Source organism: Zonotrichia albicollis, chromosome 24 (assembly GCF_047830755.1).
Source record: "Zonotrichia albicollis isolate bZonAlb1 chromosome 24, bZonAlb1.hap1, whole genome shotgun sequence".
Classification (NCBI taxonomy): domain Eukaryota; kingdom Metazoa; phylum Chordata; class Aves; order Passeriformes; family Passerellidae; genus Zonotrichia; species Zonotrichia albicollis.
Genome location: NC_133842.1, coordinates 8,377,608 through 8,399,328, shown reverse-complemented (window position 1 = coordinate 8,399,328; position 21,721 = coordinate 8,377,608). Strand labels below are relative to the sequence as shown.

Genomic DNA, 21,721 nt, shown 5'->3' with positions numbered 1-21,721 from the left:
CATCACTGCCTCTAGTGTTCTGCTTTAACTGGAACCTGGGGACACTTTCTCAGAGAGACTTATTAAACTTCTGGAAAATTTGAAGTTTTAATCTGACTTTGAGTTCTTGAGAAGTTTTTTGAACACTCTCTCAGGGACTGAGTCTGATGTAAACAACACCAAATCCCCAAGAGGGTCATTAAAGTCCTTGTGCTGCTGAGCTGTGCTGATGAGCTGGCCCAGGCTCCTGGCACAGAAGGAGCTCTTGGAAACCAAGAAGAACTTCAAAAAGACATTACTCCTAAAGAGCAGCTCCTCTCCCAGCCCAACAGGGCTGAGGGCACTGCCTGTAGGTACCTGAGAGCAGAGAAGCAGACAGACACTCAAAGCAGCTGGAAGGACAATTCTGAACTCATGGAGAAATCTTCACCACTTCTGACACAGTCAGTCTCTGGCTGCAGGGATCTCCTTAAACTGACCCAGGACAGAACTGATGTGACTGTAAGGATGGCTCTGCTGCTCTTTCTGCTTTGGGGGAGGATGTGCTGCAGAGCGCGGCTGCCCTGGACATCGTCAGAGGGACAGGGCAGGATGGCTCCTGCTGCCAGGGATGGCTGCAGGGGGTGAAGCTGGGGCTGCAGTCAGGGCTGCCCAGGGCTGTCCTGCAGAGCATCTCCTGCAGCCCTCAGGGCTCTTGGCCAGCCCAGGGCATGTGCCACCTGCCAGGGGCAGCTCTCAGCCTGCCTGGCAGCTGCCCATGGATGCTGCAGGGGAGCTATGGGTGGAAGAAGTGACTCCTGCCAGGGCAGCTCCTGCTGCTGTGCAGAGGGTTGGGCCTCTTGTGTGTGGGCCAGGGCTGCTCAGAGCTCCAGCTCATGCCCAGCTCATTCCTGAGAGGAATTTTCATGAACTTATTCAGGGCTCGGGTTTCCTGCTTGGGTCTCTGCTTTCCTGAGTCTGTGCTCCCACTTTTCCCTGGCTCAGCTTGGTGGCAATGGAAACTCAGCTGTGCAGGGCACAGCAGGGGCTGAGACTCTTAAACCATCACACTGAGGATTCCTGGGAACCTCAGCAAGTTCCTGCACCTGCCCAGCCTCCACATCCATGCAGTATCACCTTTCCATGGTGCCCAGGCTGGGGGAGCTGTTCTTTCATCCCTGCAGGGCCCAGCAGCTGCAGGGCAGGGCTGGCCCAGGGGCTGGGCTGGGCTCTGGCAGAGAAGGAGCCCAGGGCCACAGGAGCAGCTGGGGCTGGGACAGCTCCAGCAGCAGAGCCGTGGGCAGGCAGGGAGGGAGGCAGTGCTGAGGGAAGCCCTGCTGCAGGGCAGATGTGGCACCTGCCGGGCCTGCCCTGCAGGGCACACACTGCCCTGAGCAGCACAGCTCTTGTGTCCTCTCGCAGCCAGCACAGCCCTCAGCCCGAGGGCTCGGGGCCCTCAATCCCTCCTGGGCCGGCAGAGCAGCCCCAGAGATGAAGGGCATCTCTGCGGCCATGTGCCCATTCCCTGCTGACCAGGGCCTGAGGGCCACTGTCCTGCCCTGCTGCTGCCTGGCAGGGGCTGGGCAGGGCTGGGCAGGGAAAGGCTTTTCCTCAGGCCCGGCTCTCTCTCTCTCCTTGCCTTGCCCAGGTGCTGCTGGCATTGCTGAGGGGCTCTCTGCAATGGCAGTTCCAGCTGCAGGGCCAGGCCCAGCCCTTGGGCTCCTCCTGTGCAGGCTGAGCACAGCAATGGGGTGTCCCAGCTCCCTGTGCCCGTGCAGCTCTGGGCAGAGCAGCCTGGGAGGCTGGCAATGAGCCCGCACTCCTGACTCTGGGAAAGGCAGGAGCCACTTTGTGTGCCAGGGATCCCTCTGCTCTCAGCGCTGTCTCCTGGCTGTCCAGGGTAACACAGGAGTTGATCTCAGAAAGGTGCAAGTGCAGGGCAGCTGGAACAGGAGAGAGGGACAGAGCAGCTCCCCTCAGTCTGCACTAAGCCTCAGACAATCCTCCTGCCTTGTTGGACAATCTGTTCTCCACAGATGCAACAGAATCTCGTGTTCTGCCTTCTGTTGTCCCCATCCCTTCACACAGGCAGCTCCTCTGCCTTACTGGAATATTTTTTGTCCAAGTCCAAACACCAGGACTGGCCCCTGTCCTCACTGTTCCCCTGCACTGAGTGGGGGTCAGGGCTGACTCCCAGGTGTCCTTCAGGTCAAGGTCCAGCTCCTCACACAACACTGGCCAGCAACAATCAAGTCCAGAACAAAGGTGAAGGAAGATCTCCTAGACATACACAAGGGAGAGGTGTTTAGTGGTAGGAAAGCGTCTATGAGAAAGGGCTTTGATATTTCTTTGAGAAATCTCCGCTCGATTATCACTGTCATTCCTTCTTCAAAAGGTGCCAATGTCCTGAGGCAGCAAATGTCCTGAGGCAGCAAATGTCCAACAGCAGCTCGATCAGGCACTTCCTCCTGCTGGCATTGGCAGACACGCGGCAGCTGCAGCTCCTGCACTTCTGCCTCTTGCTGGGCATCTCCCTGGCTGCCCTCCTGGGCAACGGCCTCATCATCAGCGCCGTAGCCTGCAGCCACCACCTGCACACGCCCATGTTCTTCTTCCTGCTCAACTTGGCCCTCACTGACCTGGGCTCCATCTGCACCATTGTCCCCAAAGCCATGCACAATTCCCTCTGGGACACCAGGGACATCTCCTACTCAGGATGTGCTGCTCAGGTCTTTTTCTTTATCTTCTTCATTTCAGCAGAGTATTTCCTCCTGACGATCATGTGCTACGACCACTACGTGTCCATCTGCAAACCCCTGCACTATGGGACCCTCCTGGGCAGCAGAGTTTGTGCCCACATGGCAGCAGCTGCCTGGGCCTGTGCCTTGCTCTATACTTTGTTGAACACAGCCAATACATTTTCCCTGCCCCTGTGCCATGGCAATGCCCTGGGCCAGTTCTTCTGTGAAATCCCACAGATCCTCAAACTCTCCTGCTCCAAATCTTACCTTAGGGAATTTGGGCTGCTTGCTGTTAGTGCCTGTTTATCATTTGGTTGTTTTGTGTTCGTTGTTTTCTCCTATGTGCAGATCTTCAGGGCCGTGCTGAGGATCCCCTCTGAGCAGGGACGGCACAAAGCCTTTTCCACCTGCCTCCCTCACCTGGCTGTGGTCTCTCTTTTCTATAGCACTGGCACATTTGCCTACCTGAAGCCCCTCTCCATGTCCTCCCCATCCCTGGATCTGGCCCTGTCAGTTCTGTACTCAGTGGTGCCTCCAGCCCTGAACCCCCTCATCTACAGCCTGAGGAACCAGGAGCTCAAGGCTGCAGTGTGGAGACTGATGACTGGATGCTTCCAGGAACATTAACCTGTTGGCCAGTACTTGCAAATCACTTGTAATAAAAGTAATCTTTGATACTTCTCTTGGTTTCATTTTAGAATTTCATTACCTTTGTTTTACTTTTTTCTTATTGTCCAAAAAGAAATTTCATTGTTTGTTCCATTGGTCATTTTGTTCCTCTCCACTATCCCTGTAACCAAAGACTGTGTCAATGAGGGGCTGTCTTCTTGGTGCCTTTAAATGAAATGATGATCTCTCCCAACAAAGTTTTCAGCAGAAAAATGCAGAACTTTTCTGTCCTTTTGTTGCCTTCTCTGGAGCTGCAGCAACAATGTCTGTGTGCAGAGGTGGGGGCAGATCAGTGCTGGCCCAGCAGCTGTGCCCAGCAGCAGCAGCACTTGGTGTTGCCAGTGCTGCTGCCGTGGCCCTGCCCCGCTGCCCTGGTGGCCCTGGTGTTGCTGCAGGGCCTGAGTGCTCTCGGGGCCGGGCACAGCCATGGGGGTGGCAGTGCCGGGGCTGCAGCAGGGACAGGCCATGGGCACTGCTGGGGCAGCGCTGACACCTCAGCCCAGGCCCTGGGGGCTCCAGGGTCTATGCCCAGGCTCTCTCAAGAACACGCCCAGGCCAATGCTCAGCACAGAAAAGCCCCGTGAGCAGCCCCAGGCTGGCCATGGGCAGGCTGGGGGCAAACAGCATGGCTGGGGCTCTGCAAGGGCCCTGGGTGAGATGGGAAGGAGCAGCACAGCAGGGGCTGATCCATCCCCAGTGCACTGGACAGCCCAGGGCAGCGTCCCAGAGCGTCCTCATGGAGCTGCCAACAACATCCCCCCTCTGCAGCCCTGGCCTCTCCCCAGCTCACACCGGTGCCCCATCCTTGCAGGCACAGACATGGCAGCACTGGCTCAGCAGCCCCTGTTTGCATTGCACACAGCAAGGGCAGCATCCCCATGCTGTTGGTGTGGGGACATGAACCTGAGGGAGCACAAATGCCATCAGCCCCTGGGGCCAGCAAGGGCTGGGGGACACCAGGGAAAGCACTCAGCTTTGTCCTGGCCTCTGCAGTCAGCCAGAAAGTTTGTTCCCATCAGCTGGGAGTTTCCTGTCCCACTGCAGACGCTGTTGCTCAGAGCCAGGGCTGCCTGTCGGCCACTCCCAAACTGCCCTGAGCATTTCCTTGCCTTTACCTTTGCTTTCTTTACTTTTCCCTGCTACAAATGTCTTCCTTTTTCTCACCACAGGGGGCTTAGAACTGGACACAACACTCAAGGCACTGTCCAACCAGTGCTGAGCACAGGGGAGGAATCCCTGCCCTGCTCCTACTGGCTACACCATTTCTGATCCAGACCAGGAGCCATTGGCCTTGTTCACCACCTGGGCACACTGCTGGATCATGTCCAGCCTGCTGTCTATCAGTCTCTGCAGGTACCTTTCTGCCTGGCTGCTGTCCAGCCACTCTATCCCCAGCCTGTAGTGCTGCAGGGGTTGTTGTGGCCAAAGTGCAGGACCCGACACTTGGACTTGTTAAACCTCACCTTGCTGGATTTGGGCCCTGGATCCGGCCTGTCCAGGGTCCTCTGCAGAGCCCTTCTACCCTCCAGCAGATCAACACTCCCAGGCAACTTGGTGTCACCATGGTTCCATAAGGCCCCAGAGCGTCCCAATGATCTCCATGTTTCCATGAGGCCTCCCAGTGTGGCAATGTCTCTTTGGCTCCATGGGACCCCTTGGTGTCACAAAGTCCTTTGGCTCCTTGGGCCCTGCAGTGTCACAATGGCCCTTGGTCCCCCAAGGCCTTGCAGTGTCACAATGGTCCTTGGTTCCATGAGGTCTGGCAGTGCAGCAATGCTCTACTTGGTTCTACAGTGTCACCATGGCCTCCTGGTCCCAAGGAGCACCACAGTGTCAAACATCTTTCCTTCATTCCATGAGTCTCTGAGGAGCAGCACTGGCCCCTTGGTTCCATGGGGCCCTGCAGTGTCACAATGGCCCCATCCTGACACCAGGTCCTTCTCTGTTACAATGCTCTGCATGGTTCCACAAGGCCCTGCAGGGTCACAGTGGCCTCTTGGTTCCATGAGGCCTCAGAGTGCCACAAGGAATTCCTTGGTGCTGCAGTGTCACACTGATCCTGTAGTGTCACCAGGGACCCTTGGTTTCATGGGGCACCAGACTATCACAATTGTTCTCTTAGTTCCCATAGTCCTTGAAATAGAGCAATGGCCCCTTGATTCCATTGTCCCCAGGCTCTCCCAAGGGTCTCCTTTGTTCCACAGTGGCCCAATGGCCCCTTGGTTCTACAAGGCCCCGCAGGGTCACAAAGGGGCCCCTTGATTCCATTGTCCCCAGGCTCAAACAACTACTTCCATGACTGGTTCCAGAGAATCACAGAATGAGCAAGGTTGGGCATTGAATTCCAGCACACACCTCAGCTCTCTGATGATCCTGGCACCATGCTGGGCCTGTTTCAGGCTGCAGCAGAGCAGATGTTGATGGGACAGGAGTCCTGCAGGGCTGGCAGGGACCTACAGCTTGCAAGGTGCTCTGCTCTCCCTCAGGTGCTCTCAGAGAGATCCAATCCCAGCTGGGCACCTCAGGGCACAAGTGGCACTGCCTGTTCATGGGCACACAACTGATATCTGCCTGGAAAAGGGCACAGGTTTTAATACCTGTTAGTTCCATAATATATAAGCAAATCTTTATTCTCTGGGTCATTTGAGTACTTTTAAGAAATGGCAAAGTTTTCCCACCAGGAACGGGGATTTCTTGGAAGTGTACTGATGGCAGGAGAAGATATACTGATCTTCCCATCACCTTGTGTCACCAATATTCAGCCTAATATTTAATCTCTCTCTTTTCCATCAAGTGTTTCCATCTCTCCTGTTTAAATGGCTCTGTCTAAGGACATCTCTTCAGAGGGATCTCCAGAGGGATCTCTGACTTTCCAACTGCTCACAGATTTTCTCCTCCAGATGTTATCTGGATGTTCAAGGGCCTCTCAGCTGACTGATTTCATGGTTTGAGCTCCAAGCAGTTGTCCCATCTTTCTGATGTTCAAATAAATATTAGTCAACATCATCCTGAGGGTCTTTAACACAGAATTCCCTATTATTATGTCTTTGTCAAAAACTGTTCCTGTACAGAAATTCCTTGGGGATGGGGGACATGTCAGATGCTGCTGGGACATCCCAGAGAGCTGAGAAAAGAGCTGTGATGGTTATTAAACTGTTCAAATGTCCAACTTCTGTTTGTTGACAAGAAACCTTTCTGTGCCTCTGAGTGTCACCAGGCCCTGAACCCAAAGGACACAAACCTGATGAGTTGTGGTTCCCACTGCAGGGGCTGCACTTGGACCTTGGCTCTGCACAGGAGAGCTCTTCATCCCCTTTCTCTCTTTTCCTCCCTCTGGGCATGGAGGGAGATCCTGAATTCAGCCTGTGACTCGTGTGTGCAAAGAGCAAATCTGTGCAGAATTGGGGCAGGGAGGGTTAGGGGGCACCTTGGGATCTGTGCTGGGCACAGAAGGTGTTTTCCATTGCTCTGAGACTGTCTGCTGTAGAAAGTGGATTTAATATCCAGCAGAGAAATGACTTTTGCGTTTGATGGAGCTGTGTGTTCCCTTGGCTTTGTTGGCTGACAGGAAATGAACATCCCTCTGTGTCTTGGGCAGCTCCTTCTCCAAGGAAAGCAGGTGGGATTTGGAGCCAAGGAGCTGAAAGCTGCAGGTGCAGCCTGGGCTGGAGGGAGCTCAGATTTGCACAAGGCTGCTCTGAGTGCCAGGGCTTGAATGGGGGAAATGGTGGGGTGGGGGTAGGGACAGAGTCTGATTGATTGTCAGCTATGAAGGATCATGATTTCCATATCTATTCAAACTGCATGAGGTGATACTTGGATTCAGTGTCAATTGGAGATTGCTATTAACAAGGGAAAAAAAAAAAAAACCTAACAGGACCTAAAAAAATGTTTTCTTACTGTCTTTTATAATAGAACATATTCAGTTGAATGCACTTTTGAAATCTCTGTCAGTAACTACAAAGGATTAGGAAACTGAAATCAAATGATTCCCAGAGGCTTTGGTTGTTAAGGTGTTCTGAATGGTAATGAGCCCTGGGACACTGAATTCCTGCACTGAAGAGCTGAAGGCTGAACAAGCCTCTGCAGCAGGAAAATTCAGCAGCAGCCTCCAAGTTGCTGAGGATGTCAGCAGCCCCCGCTGAGGCCATCCCTGCCCAGAGACCGTGGGGGAATGGGCAGACAAGGAGAGCGTCCCTGGGGCTGGGGCAGCACAACTCAGAGGCACCAGCGGCTGCAGCTGGGAAATGGAGTGTGGAATGTGGCTGGGAAAGCCCTGCCTGGGCTGGGCCAAGCAGGACACACAAGTCCTGACCCCTAAACGCCGAACAATTCTCTCAAGGAGACATTTAAAAAGAATTACAATTGCTTGTGTGCTGTGAGTTGGACTCCCTAGAGATATACGAACTGGAGATTCTCAGGAACTCAAAACAACAAAACAGCCTTTACTGGCAACTTTAGAAAATCAGAGAAACTTTGGCAAAATGTTTTTTATGACACTGTAGTGCTTTTCGTTTATTAATTATAGATCTTTCTAATCTTGAGATTTCTTAATTAATGTACTGATGAGTATGTTGGGTTTTAGTGCTGGTTAATTATTTATGTATTTATCTTGTTGCGAGATAGGATTACAAGAAAGGTATAGTAGGCTTAAAAATTTAAAAGGGTATAAATAAAAATTTATTAAAAGTAAAATTAAATAAAAGGTATTAAGAATTAAAATAAATTTTTTAGAATACTTTTTTTTTCCTTACTTTTTTTCATTTTACTGAAAATGTAAAGAAACTAAACTAAACATTTCTAGTCAGTTCACTATTTCTAGAATCGACTTTTTTAGTTTACTGTGGGGAGAAGTTTTTCTTGTTAAGTTTATGGAGATTTTTTTAAAAGAGGAAAAAATAGGTTGTTTTTTGTTCTTAGTTTTGTCATGGATAACAGTTGTCTGGGGATCTTTGTTATTGTGATTTTTTTTATTGCTACAAGCTTTTTACAGCTTGTTGATGGGTCATGTCAACTTAAGGGGTATTGTTTTAAAGATGAGCTGTTTAAAGCTAAATGTTTTTATTATTTTCTTTTAAAATTAGTTTTATCTCTGACAATAGAGATCTTCTCTTGGGGATACTGGATGACAGTTTTTTCCCCCTGTTTAAACTTTTTGTAAAATTGCAGTTATTTTAACATTTATTTATTTAACATGCAGGTTTTTCTTTGATTAATTTGAAATATTTTGATTAATTTGAATTTTTTTATAGGTTTATGTGTTATAAAGAAAAAGAGGTTTTTTTTATATAGTTTATAAGAAGATTTTAGTTTTAAGATTAAGGTGTTTTTTCTTCTTTATTGGGGGAGGGATTTAACTTTTTACTGAATTTTATGGTTTTATTGGGGTTTTTTAATATATATATATATATTTTTTTTTGGTTGAGGGAGGATTGAAGTATTGAAAGTATTTACACCTGATCCGCTGATAACTTGTGGGGGAGTTGTGGTTGAGTTGTATTAGGATTGCTTTTATGACTGCTTTGGGGCTTTTTATTGTTTTTAATATTAGTTGTAGGGTTATTTTGTATGGGTTGTAGGTTGTAGGAGTTTTTAGTTTTAATTGTGTTGGAGAAGGGGACTTGATGGTAAGATTTTAATTGCTGTGGCCAGCTTTGTTCTGGTTTGGGTTTTGTAGCCTCTTTTGTTTTCCTGTTTGGGAGTTGTTGGATTTGGTTTGGTTAGAATGGGGGCTGATGGGGAAGGTGGCCTGCAGATGGGGGAAGGGGCTCGGCCCACGGCAGAGTTGCTGGGTTCGGTTTGGTTTGGTTTGGTTGGGTTTGGTTGAGATCAGGGCCAGGGCCAGGGCCAGGGCCCACTGCTTCTTTGTTGACTGGAAAAGAAAGAGGAGGTTCCTGAGTTTTTTCATCTTTTCACAGAGGCGTGTTCAGTATCTCAGTGGTTTAACAGACTGTCAGTTACACAAAAAGTTTTGTATTACTTTTAAAAATACTTCACATGTCACACTACAACAGACATTCAATCAACAAAAAACACTTCTCAAAGCATTAACTTCGCCCATTCAACTTCAAAAATTCTAAGCCTGTTCAATTTCATGTTGATCAAAATTTGAAGGAGCACAGAAACTGAAGAAGAAGACACAGAAAGAGAGCAAGGCAAAAAAGATACAGAGGAGCACACACAAAGCTACCAGCTCTTGGATTCCAGCACTGTTCAAATGGAAATTCCATGAGGAGGTAGGGTCAAGATGTGTGCTTGCTTTGTGGTCAGCCTTCAATACCCCTTGATCTTCCTGGATCCCTCCCCGAGGTGGGCCTTGGGCTCATTTGGTCCCTCAGGAGCTGGGCTGGGGCTGCAGAGGTGGCTGTGGAGCATTGCCTGTGCTGTGCCAGGGACTGGCAGCCACTGCTGGGCTGGGATAGAGGCTCTGGGGGGATTGGGGTTCCAGGGCAGGGCAGGGCTGGGGTTCCAGGGCAGGGCAAGGCTGGACCTGCCCCTTCCTCCCCCACACACAAAATGTTTCCAGCCAACAATCTCCTCCAGTCTGTCACAACAGGGAATGTTGGGAATGTTGGAGGTGAAATCCCAATTCTGGCCATGGGTACCTGGACTAGAAGGACAATTCTTTTCCACAGGAATAAACGTCCCAGTTCTTGGTTCATTTCTGGTTTGATTGCCTGGATTTTGTTTTGTTTTGTTGCTGCTTTTTTTCCCTGGTGTGCCTGAAGTGTCCGGTCAGGAGCAGAGTGACTCTTTCCAAGGAACTTTGTGCGGCTGTCCCTTAATATTCAATCTGGTTTTGGCTGATCCCTTGCTGGGGATTTTTTCAGCGCTCTCAAGCCCTCATTGGTAGCAGGGTGAAGGAGCCCTGGCCCAGGCTCTGGCCCTGGGGGACACGGGGACGCTGCCGGGGGGTCCCTGTCCTCCTGTGCCACCCCCAGGGCCCCGGCCCCCCGTCCCCGTGTCAGGCTCTGGGGTCAATCTCGTGGAACATCCTCTGGGGGAGGCTGCGGGGCCGGGGGTGGGGGGACCCGGGGGGACCCGGGGGGACAGGGGACCCCGCTGTGCACGAGTAGGGTTGGACTGCTCTGGGGGGAACTGTGAGGGGGGCCGGGGCAGAGTGACCTCCCCAGTGGCCTCACACAGCCCCTGTGATGTCACATGGCCCCTAGGATGTCATACAGCCCATATGATGTGATACAACCACTTGTGATGTCACACAGCCTCCTGGGATGTCACATACCTATCTCTGTGATATCATATCTCCCCTGTGACATCACAACGTCCACCTTGATGTCACATGGACATATCTGTGATGTCACACTGCCTCTGTGATGTCGAAAAGCCTCCTGAGATGACACAAAGCCCATGTGATGTCACAGAGCCAACTCTATGATGTCACCCTGTGATTTCATACAACAGTGCTGTAATGTCACAGAAGACTGCTATGCCACAAAGTTACCCTGTGATGTCACAGCCTGCCCTATGCTGTTACACAGCCACCTGGTGATGTTACAACCCACTCTCTGATGCCACAGAGCCACACTCTATGATGGCAGAGTCTGCTCTATGGCCTCACACCCTCCTCTGTGACATCACAGCCAGCTCTGTGATCTCATAGAACACTCAAGAACTCAGTTACATTGAAACACTGAAGTTTCTTGTATTTGAAGAGATTTCTGTCAGGGACACAAGTGAGAAAGTGTCCCCAGGTTCCAGTTAGAGCAGAACACTGGAGGCAGTGATGGTAGGTGGGGACAAGCAAGGCAAAGGTGTCTCTGGTGTTAAGCAAAGCTGGATGTGTTTGAGGAATGCAAAGGGCCCAGGCCTGAGCCCCAGCCCCTGGCCAGGCAGATCCTGTCCCTCCCTCCTTGCTCAGGGCTCTTCCCGGGATGGGCACTGGCATGTGGGGATGGGCAATGCCAAGGGCAGGAGCACGGGGCGGCCCCTGCCAGGCTGCTGAGCAGGGACAGGGAGGCAATGAGGCCCCAGCCCTGCAAGGGTCACTTGTCCCCTCATGGCCTCAGGCCCAGGCCCAGCAGCCATGGCCAAAGTGCTGCCCAAGTTGGCTCTGGCAGGGCTGTCTTGCAGCCGCTGTCCATCCCTGTGCCCTGTGCAGCCCAGGCTGTCCCACGGTGTCCCTGCCCTGTGCCTCTGTCCCTGCAGGCTGTCGGCATCCCCCGGCTGCCCCACCTGGCTGGCCTCTTCCTTTGCTGACAGCTCTGCCTCCTGCCTGCCTCTGCCTGCCCGCACAAAGCATTGGGCTGCTCCAGGCTCCTTCTGGGGACGTGCAGCACCACAGTCCTGCCTTGCCACAGAAATTCCTTTCTCCTGGTGCCAGTCTGGGCCTCCTCTGCTGCCCTTGCCATTAATTCTTTCTCTCTCTGGCTTTTTTCCACTATGACAAAAGGATCCACCATCCCTAAAATTGCTCTTTAAACACTCTCCTGGCTCTGCTCCACTGTCCTCAGTCTCCACCCCACAGAGCACAGAGCTCTTTTGTCCCTATATTGTGCTCATGTGCCCAAGGCCTCCAAACCCCTCCTTGGGACATCTCTGGGCCCTCTCCAAGGTGTTTCCAACTGAAAACATTCAGCTCACCGGAGGACAGGGCCAGCCTGACCTGTCTGTCCTGGCTACTTTTGTCTGCGAGCAATCCTTGGATATACAGAATTTGGGAGGCCAAATTCTAATTTTGGCCATGGTCCCTGGACAAGAAGGCTGGTTCTTTTCCATAGGAACAAAGGATCAGAGCCACAGTGTTTCGGGACAGATGAGTGGTGATCACCAGAGGGCAAGGCCAGCCAGAGGTACCAGGATTTTTTTCTGGGAGGTACCCTTGCATACAGGAAATTTTTTAGGGAGTCTTCCCATTTTGACAATGGGCATCTGAAAAGACAGAAAGTTCTTTTCCATAGCAAGGAAAGCACAGAGCCCCAGTGCTCCAGGAGTGATGAGAGGCAGCCCTTGACATTCCAAGATCAGCCAGACCTGTCAGGTGGCCTCTGGGAGGCCAAGCCAGCCAGACCTGTTCCATGTTTCCTTGGTTCCATGGGGCCCCACAGTGTCCCAATGCTCCCTTGCTTCCATGAGGCCCTGAGGTGTCATAATGCCCCCTTGGTGACACGAGACCCTGAAGGGTCACAATGGTCTCCATGGTTCCATCAGGCCCCACAGAGTCATAATGGCCTCTGGGTCCATTAAGCCCCTCTGTGTCACCATGGCCCCTTGGTTCCATGGGCTCCAGTGGGGCCACAATGATCCCCTTGGTTTCATGGGCTCCAGTGGTGCCACAATGATCCCCATGGTTCCATGGGCTCCAGTGGGGCCACAATGATCCCCTTGGTTCCATGGGCTCCAGTGGGGCCACAATGATCCCCTTGGTTCCATGGGCTACAGTGGGGCCACAATGACCCCCTTGGTTCCATGAGGTCCCCACAGTGTCCCAGTGATCTCCATGGGAAAGAGAAAACCCTGCCCCAGTGTTGCAGGGGCAGCCACCAGAGGCCAAGGCCAGCCAGACTTGATGGTACTGGCAGATTTTGCCTGGGAGTAACCCTTGGATATACAGAATTTTAGAGGTGGAATCCCAATTTCAGACATGGACACTGGAGGAGATGGATGGTTCTTTTACATAGGAAGGAAAGGACAGAACACTGGTGTTTGAGTAGCAGATGAAAAGCAGACATCAGAGGCCTAGGCCAGCCAGACCTCTCTGTCCTGGTAGCTTTTTTTCTGAAGGAAACCCTGGGATCTAGGAAATTTGGGAGGTGGAATCCCATTTTCAGCCATTTCTGCATACATAAGAAGGACGGTTCTTTTCCTTGGAAGGAAAGCTCCAAGCCCCAGTGTTTGGAAAGCAGAGGAGAGGCAACCCCCAAGAGGGCAAGGGCAGCCAGACCTGGCTGTCCTGGCAGCTTTCTTTTGGGAGCAATTCTTAGATGTACAAAGTTTTGGAGGTGGAATCCCAGTTTTGGCTATGGGCACCTGGTCAAGATGGATTGTTTTTTTCTATAGGAAGGAAAAGTGCAAAGTCCAAGTGTTTTGGAAGAAGATGAGAGGTGGCCACCCGGAGGCCAAGCCAGCCAGACCTATCTCTACTGGCACCTTTTGTCTAGGGGCTATCCTTGGACATAGGGATTTTTGGAGGTGGAATCTCAATTTTGGCTGTGGGCACCTGGACAGAAAGAAGAGTTCTTTCCATAAGGAAGGAAAGCACTAAGCCCCATGGTTTCAGAGGCAGATGAGTGCCAGCTCTCAGGAAGCCAAGGCCAGCCAGGCTTGTCAGTCCTGGCACCTTTTGTCTGGGAGCTATCCTTGGATATAGGAAATTCTGGGGGCAGATGCCCAATTTTGGCCATGGTTGCCTGGTTGAGATGGATGTTTTTTCCCATAAGAAAGAAGAGCACATGGTCCCAGTGTTTGAAAGGCAGATGAGAGGTGGCCCCTGGTTAGCCAAGGCAGCAGGATCTGTCTGTCCTGGCAGATTTCATCTGAGAACAATCTTTGCATAGAAGGCAATTTGGAGAAGGAATCCCCATTTTGGCCATGGCCTGGAGGAGAAGGACAGTTCTTTTCCATAGGAAGGAAAGCCCAGAGCCCCAGTGCTCCAGAGGCAGATGAGAAGCCCTCAACATGCCAAGACCAGCTGGACCTGTCAGGTAGTCCCCAGGAGGCCCAGCCAGCCAGACCTACTCCATGTTCCCTTGGTTCCTTGGGGCCCCCAAGTTTCACAATGGTCTCTTTGATTCCATGAGGCACCACAGTGTCACCATGGCCCCTTGGTTCTGTGAGGTTCCGTAGTGTCACCGTGGTGTCCTTCAACCCTCATTGTCACAACTGACCATGGTTCCATGAGTTTTCATAGAGTAAGAGCTGGAATGAGAGATGCAGGATGCCAGGTGGCTCTCACAAATGCAATTTATTGTGTCCAAGATGTTACAGCAGTCCAGGGTCACGGGTGATAGAGCCTGTGCCTGCAGCTGTCAGCTCCAGCTTCAGACAAGCCTGAAAACCCTTTAGTTTAGGTTACAAATGCATTATATGCTTTCCTTGCTGAGCATCCTAATACAGAAGAACCAGTCTATACCTTAACTTTTACCTATAGCCTATCAGAACTATTATAATTACCATATTCATGTTATTATTCTTCAATCATTAAAGTTATTACATTACAGTTAAGCTTGTTTAGATTAACAAGTTAGAAGTTGGTTTTCAGTTTTCTTGCAGTGGAAAATTCTGAGACCTTTTTTCTACTTGCAACATCGGCAGTCTTGTTTGCCAGTGGTATCTTTTGCTTGGTATAAACATCTTCTTGTTTGACATGGGTTTATCCTTTGCTCTAAGCCATAAAAACCCCTTCTAAGTAAGATACCCTTTGCCTTAGCTGTCCAGTAAGACTGGCTCAGCAATTCTTTTCTTCTATATCAAAACTTGCTTTCACTTCTATTCCTTCTTCAGATTTTACATTCAAAAATCTTTCTGCCAAGCATACATATCTGTGAGACTTTCTTGTGTAACTTTCATCCTTCTCAACAGAGCCCTGTTGCCAGGGGTGGTTGCCTTGGGCACGAGCTCAGAGCTGTATCCAGAGTCCGTTGCCTCGGTGTTGGAGAGAAGAGAAATGATGAACGGCCCCAGACATTTCCAGTGTGTGTTTGGGGGCAGGGTAAGTTCTGCATAGGTGGGGTGGTCACTGCCCCACCCCAGCCATTGCAGCCTCTGGTGCAGCCCCAAAGTGGCTGCCAAGCCCCTGGCACCCCAAAAACCCCACCTGGGAGAGGGACCAGAGCAGGTCAGGCTGTGACATGGGTGTGACATTGACACGTCCCACGGCCCTGGAGCTCACAGCAGCTGAGATCTAGGGTTGACTGTGGATCTCTCTCTCCCTCTCTCTCCCTCTCTCTCTTCTCCTGACTTCCTCTTCTCAAAATCTGATTAACTTGCAATTGGACAGGTTAGAGTTTGCTCAGTCAGTGCTTTATGAAGTGATTTACTGTAATTCAATGCTGTTTAAGATTTTCCAAGTACCTCATTCTCTGAAGTTTGCAACTAAAAGTTTGTTCTCCACCCTCCTGAGAAATTTTTCTCCCCTTGGCCATCTGTCCTGCAGGCTGTGCCCCCTGGGAGTGCTGCTCCTCTGCCCTGGCCGGCTGCACTCGCCCATCTCGCTGTGCCCCAGCATTTCTCACCCAGCGTTTCTGTGCCCTCCCTGGGCTCCCTGCACCCAGCGCTGCCGGCTCCTGGCACACAGAGCCAGGGCAGGAGCCCACCCTGCCAAGGGGCGCTGGAGCAGGGCGGGGGCTGCGATGGCTTCTGAGCTCAGCAGCTGCTCCTGGCGTGGTTCCATGGAGACCACGCACAGCAATGCTGCTGAGCATTGTCCCTGCTGAGGGTGACACACTGCCGGGGCACATTCCCTGCCTGCAGGATTGCTGAGCATTGTCCCTGCTGAGGGTGACACACTGCCGGGGCACATTCCCTGCCTGCAGGATTGCTGAGCATTGTCCCTGCTGAGGGCCACACACTGCCGGGGCACATTCCCTGCCTGCAGGATTCCTGCCTGATCCAAGCACTGCACTGATGGCTCCAGCATTGCTTTCCAGCAAAAACAGGGGAAGGCAAACTGTGTGCAGCTCGTGGTATTTTAGAGTGTCTAAAACTCACTACGTCATCGATCTTTGAGGTGAGATGCATTTGGAACTCATGGCATGGAGAAGTAGTGCAAGATTGAAAAGGGGAGCATAGAAATAAATAGAGGAAAACATTTCAGATGGTTTCTTTCCATTTTCATTTCACTTCTGGAAAGCTGGTTCAGTTTTATAGGAATCTTCTCCACAGTTCTGTCTGCTCTTCTCAAAAACCTTTCCTGGAGAACGAGGTCGAGCTCCTGTCACAAGATGTACCACCAACTGCAGCTTCTCTTGGCTTTCCACACTGTGCCTGCAGCAGGACTCTTGCAGCAAAGCAAGACAAATGTTTGGAGAACTTGACAATGTCGTCCTTTCTTTTCCTGGTGGACTGGGGAGTTCTGTCATTGGCGAGGTTTTCATTGTGACTGTTCCAATCTTGGAAAACAGGAGGTGGTATCAGGACTTGTTGGGGAATGCAACCTTGACTGAATTCAGAGAGAGAATCTCCAGAAGCTGCAGCCAGAAGTGGAGAGTTGTGTGATAATCATTCACACATCTCCATAGACACCTGGAAAGTGATCTAGAGCATGAAAATTGATTGTCAGAGGCAGTTTCTGTTTTCAGTTTAGATGATTATACCTATCTTGTGCTGGTATAAATCAAGAGCATAATCAGTTCATGATAAGCCGCAGAACAAGCTGCACCTCCCAGAGTAGAATACTGAAAGAATCTGGAAAGGAGAAATGCAGGGAATGACTTGGTGAACCTTTTTTGTAAGAAGGGTATTTTTTTCCTACGACTTCCTAATCCATTTTCTCTGCTTTTCTCCTTCTTAATAAGGCCATTTCCATCCCAGACTTACCATGATATGAGAAGCCTGACCTTGTGGAAGTGCCTGAAAGATGTCCTGTTCCTCTGCAGGGACAATCAGGGTGGAACAGGAAGCAGTTTTGAAACAATTGTGTGATAGATGAGTAATAGGATAGTTGAGTCTCACAATTAAAATGCAGATGTTATGGATATCCTAAGAAAGTTTTATAGATTTATAGTCCTTTTTTACCTCCCTTGTGTTGTTGTTATCACATGGTTACCTGGTAGTTGGGGTATTTGGGAGGGTTGGCTTGTTACTATGGCAACACCTGACCTCCAATCAAGATGTAAGGAAGTGACCTCCACCACTGGACAGAGAAGAAAGAGTTGATTAACAAGATTTTGAGAGAGTCTAAAAGGTTAAAAGGCGAAACATCCACCACGTGGGCAAGCACATCATGGGAAATAATCCTTTGCTTCCAGTGCCGTAATATTTTCTCTATTCAGTCTTCTGTTGTAGTTTTTGAAAGGTTTTAATAATCCTTTTAAATTTTTGGAAGTGAGCATCATTTCTCACAAATGGGGACTCTTCTGGGAAATACACCTGGTGTCCTTAAGAGTTTTCAAAAGGGGCAACCCCTGCCACAGATTGGGCAGAGTCTATTGGACTCTCCCAGTTCCACCAGTGGTTGCAGGTTGGAAGCCCAAAGACACCGGGAGACTGGATAAAGAAAAGAGGGGAAGAGGGGTGAACACCATCCACATAACTATTTTTTGCCAGATTGTGACTCCGTAATTCTGGTAATTGAGCTTCACATTAGTAATATACTGGATCTATCCTGGTCCCTTGAAGCATCAGGATATTGGACGGTAGAAAGGAAAAAGAAACAGTTGCACACATGGGTGGAGGAAGAAAGTGAGGATCCCATAAACAAGGACCCCACGGCCGGCGGGACACATAAGATTGAAGGGTTTGTGGGGACTTGGGAGCAGGGTTCACCCATCAGGGAAACCATGTTTGCGCCAGGATGGGGACCCGTGGCAGGATTCCCATCCAGAACACACCAAGAGAGTCGGTGAGCTCCACATGACACGAGAGTTCGTGTGGTGCTCAGAGCGAGGGCAGCCTCTGAGGCACAGCCAGCGCTGTAATTTCCAGGGCCAGCCAAATCCGGGCTGGAGTGGGCTGATTGCCAGGGGGTTTGCTGCAGGGGGTCACCCAGGAGCCAGTGGAGCAGTTTCTGTGCTGCTGAGCCAAGGGGGTTGGGGCAGTCTGGCTGCCAAGCCAAGTCACGTCAGCACAGAGTTGCTGAACCAAGGGGGTCAGGCTGGGCCGGCTGCTGAGCCGAACCAAATCGAGGCAGGCGGAGCTGCTGAGGCTGAGCCAAGTCAGGCCAGGAGCAGGAACTCCTGAAGTGGAGCAGGCTGAGCCTCTGAGTTTAATTGGGGTGAGCAGAGCCACCAAAGCCGAACCAAGTTGGGTCAGAGGTTGGATGAAAGCCGCTGAGTCGAACTGGAGTGGGCAGAGCCACCAAAGCTGAGCCAGATAGGGCCAGGGGTGGGACTGCAGCTGCCGAGGTGAATTGGGCTAGGGGCAGGCCACAGCCGAGCTGAGCCAGGTGGGACAGGGAGCAGAGTGCAACCGTGGGACCAGAGCATTGAACCGAGGAGAGGAAGGGCAGGGACCAATCCGGTGATACCGAAGCCCCTGGATCATAAGATTTTTTTAATTTTTACTTGTCAAAAGAAAAGTACACTTTTTTTTGTTTTTTCTCGCTCTTCCCTTTCCTTCTCTTTCCTCCTTTCCTTGTTCCTTTTTTTCCCACTCCCCCTTTCCTTTTCCCTTCTGAGAGACACAGGCGCTGTCCAGAGGGCTGCATGTGGTTGGAAAGGTGGGCTCTGTCAGAAAAGGGCCTTTGATGGGCTGGTCAGGATGGGACAATGGGCAAATAGGGAATCCCCAAGGGGAGGAGTAGAAATTGAAGAGGTACCAATAGGTATACTCCCAGATGGCCCACTGAGAAGGAAACTAGACCTATGGAAATATGACCAGAGATAAGGATGAGGTCAACATGATTCAGTATTGCATGGCAGAATGGACCAGAAGGGAAATTAGGAGCTATCATGTATACTGGCTGAGATATGGGTCAGATGAAGGGTGGATGTGTCAGGCATTAAACATCCATGTAAGAGCTAAGAAACCATTCAATCAGGAAGAGAGTGACTATGCTGCCTGCTGGGAGGGGGGGACCTCACCCTCAAAGGTGAGCACGTTTAAGGCATCAGAAAATAAAGAATGGGACCCATTAGAACACTTACCCCCTCCACCTCCAATAGCCCCAGATGCACCTCCCCTACCCCCGGATGGGCCTTGTCAAAACACTAGAAACAGGGTGGCACATTGAGAGGAAAGCAGATCAGGGGATGGGAACCAAGAAGCGGGATTATATCCCCTGAGGGAAGTACCCCTGTGTAGGGTGCAGGGAGGAATTAGATTTGTAACCGTGCCTCTCAGTTCTTCTGATGTAAGAATGTTCAAGAAATAATTGAAAGGATTACTAGAGGACCTCACTGGATTAGAGGAACAGTTAGACCGGTTTCTGGGGCCTAATATTTATACATGGGAAGAGATGCAATCAATCATGACCATGCTATTCACACCAGAACAAAGTCAGATGATCCGAATGGCTGAGATATGGATCTGGGAAAGGGACCATGTGCAAATACCTCCTGGGGACCTGAAAATGCTCACAGTGAACCCCATCAGGGACCACAACAGCACTGGGGGGTGGCAAAACATGGAGGAATATAGAACATTGATTATAAGAACTATCAAAGAGGTAGCTCCATGTAATTAAAATGCTCATAAAGTTTCGATGAGCAGCAAAGGAAGGAAGAAACCCCAACAGAGTCTCTAGAGAGACTGAGAAGGAATATGAGGCAATATTCAGGAGTTGACCCTGATACAGTGGTCGGACAGATCTTACTAAAGATAAATTTCATCACTCCTGCCTGGCCAGATGTACGGAGAAAGTTAGAAAAGTTAGATGGTTGTCAAGAAAGGAGGCTAGAGAATCTTTTAAGGAAAGCACAGAATATATGTAAAGAGGGACAAAGAGAAGACCAAGACAAAACCAAGGTAATGGCAACTGCCTTTAGGGAAGGAAACGAGCATGCAAAGAACAACCATGTAAGGAAGGGGGACCCCAAATCAGAGAAGATAGACAGAGAGGGGAAACTGGTGTCTTGGGACTGGACACAAAAAGGAGTTTGGTAAACATGGAAACCTAGAACCAGTTTGTTTTTACTGTAAAGAGAGTGAGTATGTCAGAAAGAATTTCCCCCAGAGGGAAAAGGAGCTGAGGGTCTATGAGACTGAGCAAATGGAGAAGTAGAAGACTTGGGGTGTCAGGGACTCTACCTCCTGGGAACAGAATATCATCAGGAGCCCTTGATATTTTTAAAAATCGATCCCCATGAGGAAGATTCTTAGTAGACACAGGGGCTGAAAGAACTTGTGCTTATAGAATCCCAAAGGCATGCAAAAAGGGTCAAGATACTGTGCATATAGTAGGTGCTAAAGGGGAAGGCTTCAAAGCCTCAGTTATAAAGCAAATAAAGTTTGAAGAAACAAATCAATAGGTATTGGAATAGGAATCCCAATATAACCAGGTAGATTGTGCCTGGGTCAGTGTGACCCTCGCTGCTGAGCCAAAGGCGGCTTCTGTGGTGCTTTACCCCAGAGATACCTTGGCTGCCGGAGATTGCAGCAGGGCACTGAGCAAGTCCAGGCTTGTCAGGGACTCCGTTTACCTCAGGAGAGAGAGCTTCTGGCGATGGTGAAGAGAGAAAAGGAGAGGATTCTGCTGGAGGGTTATATCCAGATGTTTATTCCATGGTTACAGAGGTCTGAACCGGGGCAACTTCTCCAACAGAATGCGGCCGCATGGTCTGATTAACCTTTTAATCCCAGGAACAGGGGAAGGGGAGGGGACAGGTGAGCTACCAACCAGGTGAAAGGGGCAGGGTCTCAAGGGAGGATGACACTTAGACAGGCCAATGACCTCTTGGCATAGGGGCATCTTTTGAATTTGACTAACCACACGACGCCTTGCTGGAATCTTAAGCCTGATTGACAGGACTCACTCAGCAAGGGGGCGAGGGGGCAGGGAGAAAGGTATAGGCACACCTGGGAAGGGACCCGGAAGTTTAAAACAGGACATTGCAACACACCGCAACACCATGCCTGCAGTCTCCTGTGCTGGAATCCGTAAATTGTGTTCATTATCTCCAGCACTTGCTCTGACCTGCTGTGTTTTACAAGGGGGGATACACTGGAGGCGTGGGGACATCCCAGCTGATTTCTGCAGCCGTTCCCTTGGTGCCAATCCAGCTTTTCTGGGGTTGCTGGGACACCCCAGGCAATGCTTGGCTGCGTGGATGGACCCCAAGTGTGATGTGATGGTTGAAGAGAACACTGAGGGACTGAGGAGCTGCCAAAATCACCACAGCTCCACGGGGAGCAGGGAAGGAGCTGGGCGAGGAGGGAGCCATGGGCACCTTGGAGCACACTGGCACATTTGTCACTCCACTGTGGGACCACCCCAGCAGTCTTGGATGTGCTGAGGATGCTGGAGGTGGAAAAGGGTTCACAGGAGCTCCCTGAACTGCACACAGGGAGATGCTCCACCCCTGCTTGGTGTCCTCTTGCACTAGTGTTTTCAAATGAAAAAGCAAATGAAATCGTGCTCCTTTCACCCACTTTTTGTCATGACAAATCTCAGCAGCAGCATGTTTGTGTACCTTCATTCTTATCCTCAGCATTTAGGTCCAGGATGGAGGAAAACAAGTTCAAGCTCAACCTCCTGATAATTTATTATGTTCCTTATGCCTAAGGGCAAAATTTAAGTT

At 50.5% G+C, this 21,721-nt stretch overlaps 1 protein-coding gene across 1 annotated transcript; it reads left to right on the top strand.

The window, feature by feature from the left end:
* Positions 1-2,393: 2,393 nt before the first annotated feature.
* Positions 2,394-3,326, top strand: LOC141731656 (olfactory receptor 14A16-like). The gene has a single exon (XM_074558068.1). It carries the CDS (start codon positions 2,394-2,396, stop codon positions 3,324-3,326), a length of 933 nt encoding a protein of 310 aa, XP_074414169.1.
* The last annotated feature ends 18,395 nt before the right edge of the window (positions 3,327-21,721 follow it).

What these genes read in the sequence shown, in the direction of transcription:
- LOC141731656 (XM_074558068.1), top strand. Translation starts at nt 2,394, where the DNA reads ATGTCCAACAGCAGCTCGATCAGGCACTTCCTCCTGCTGGCATTGGCA.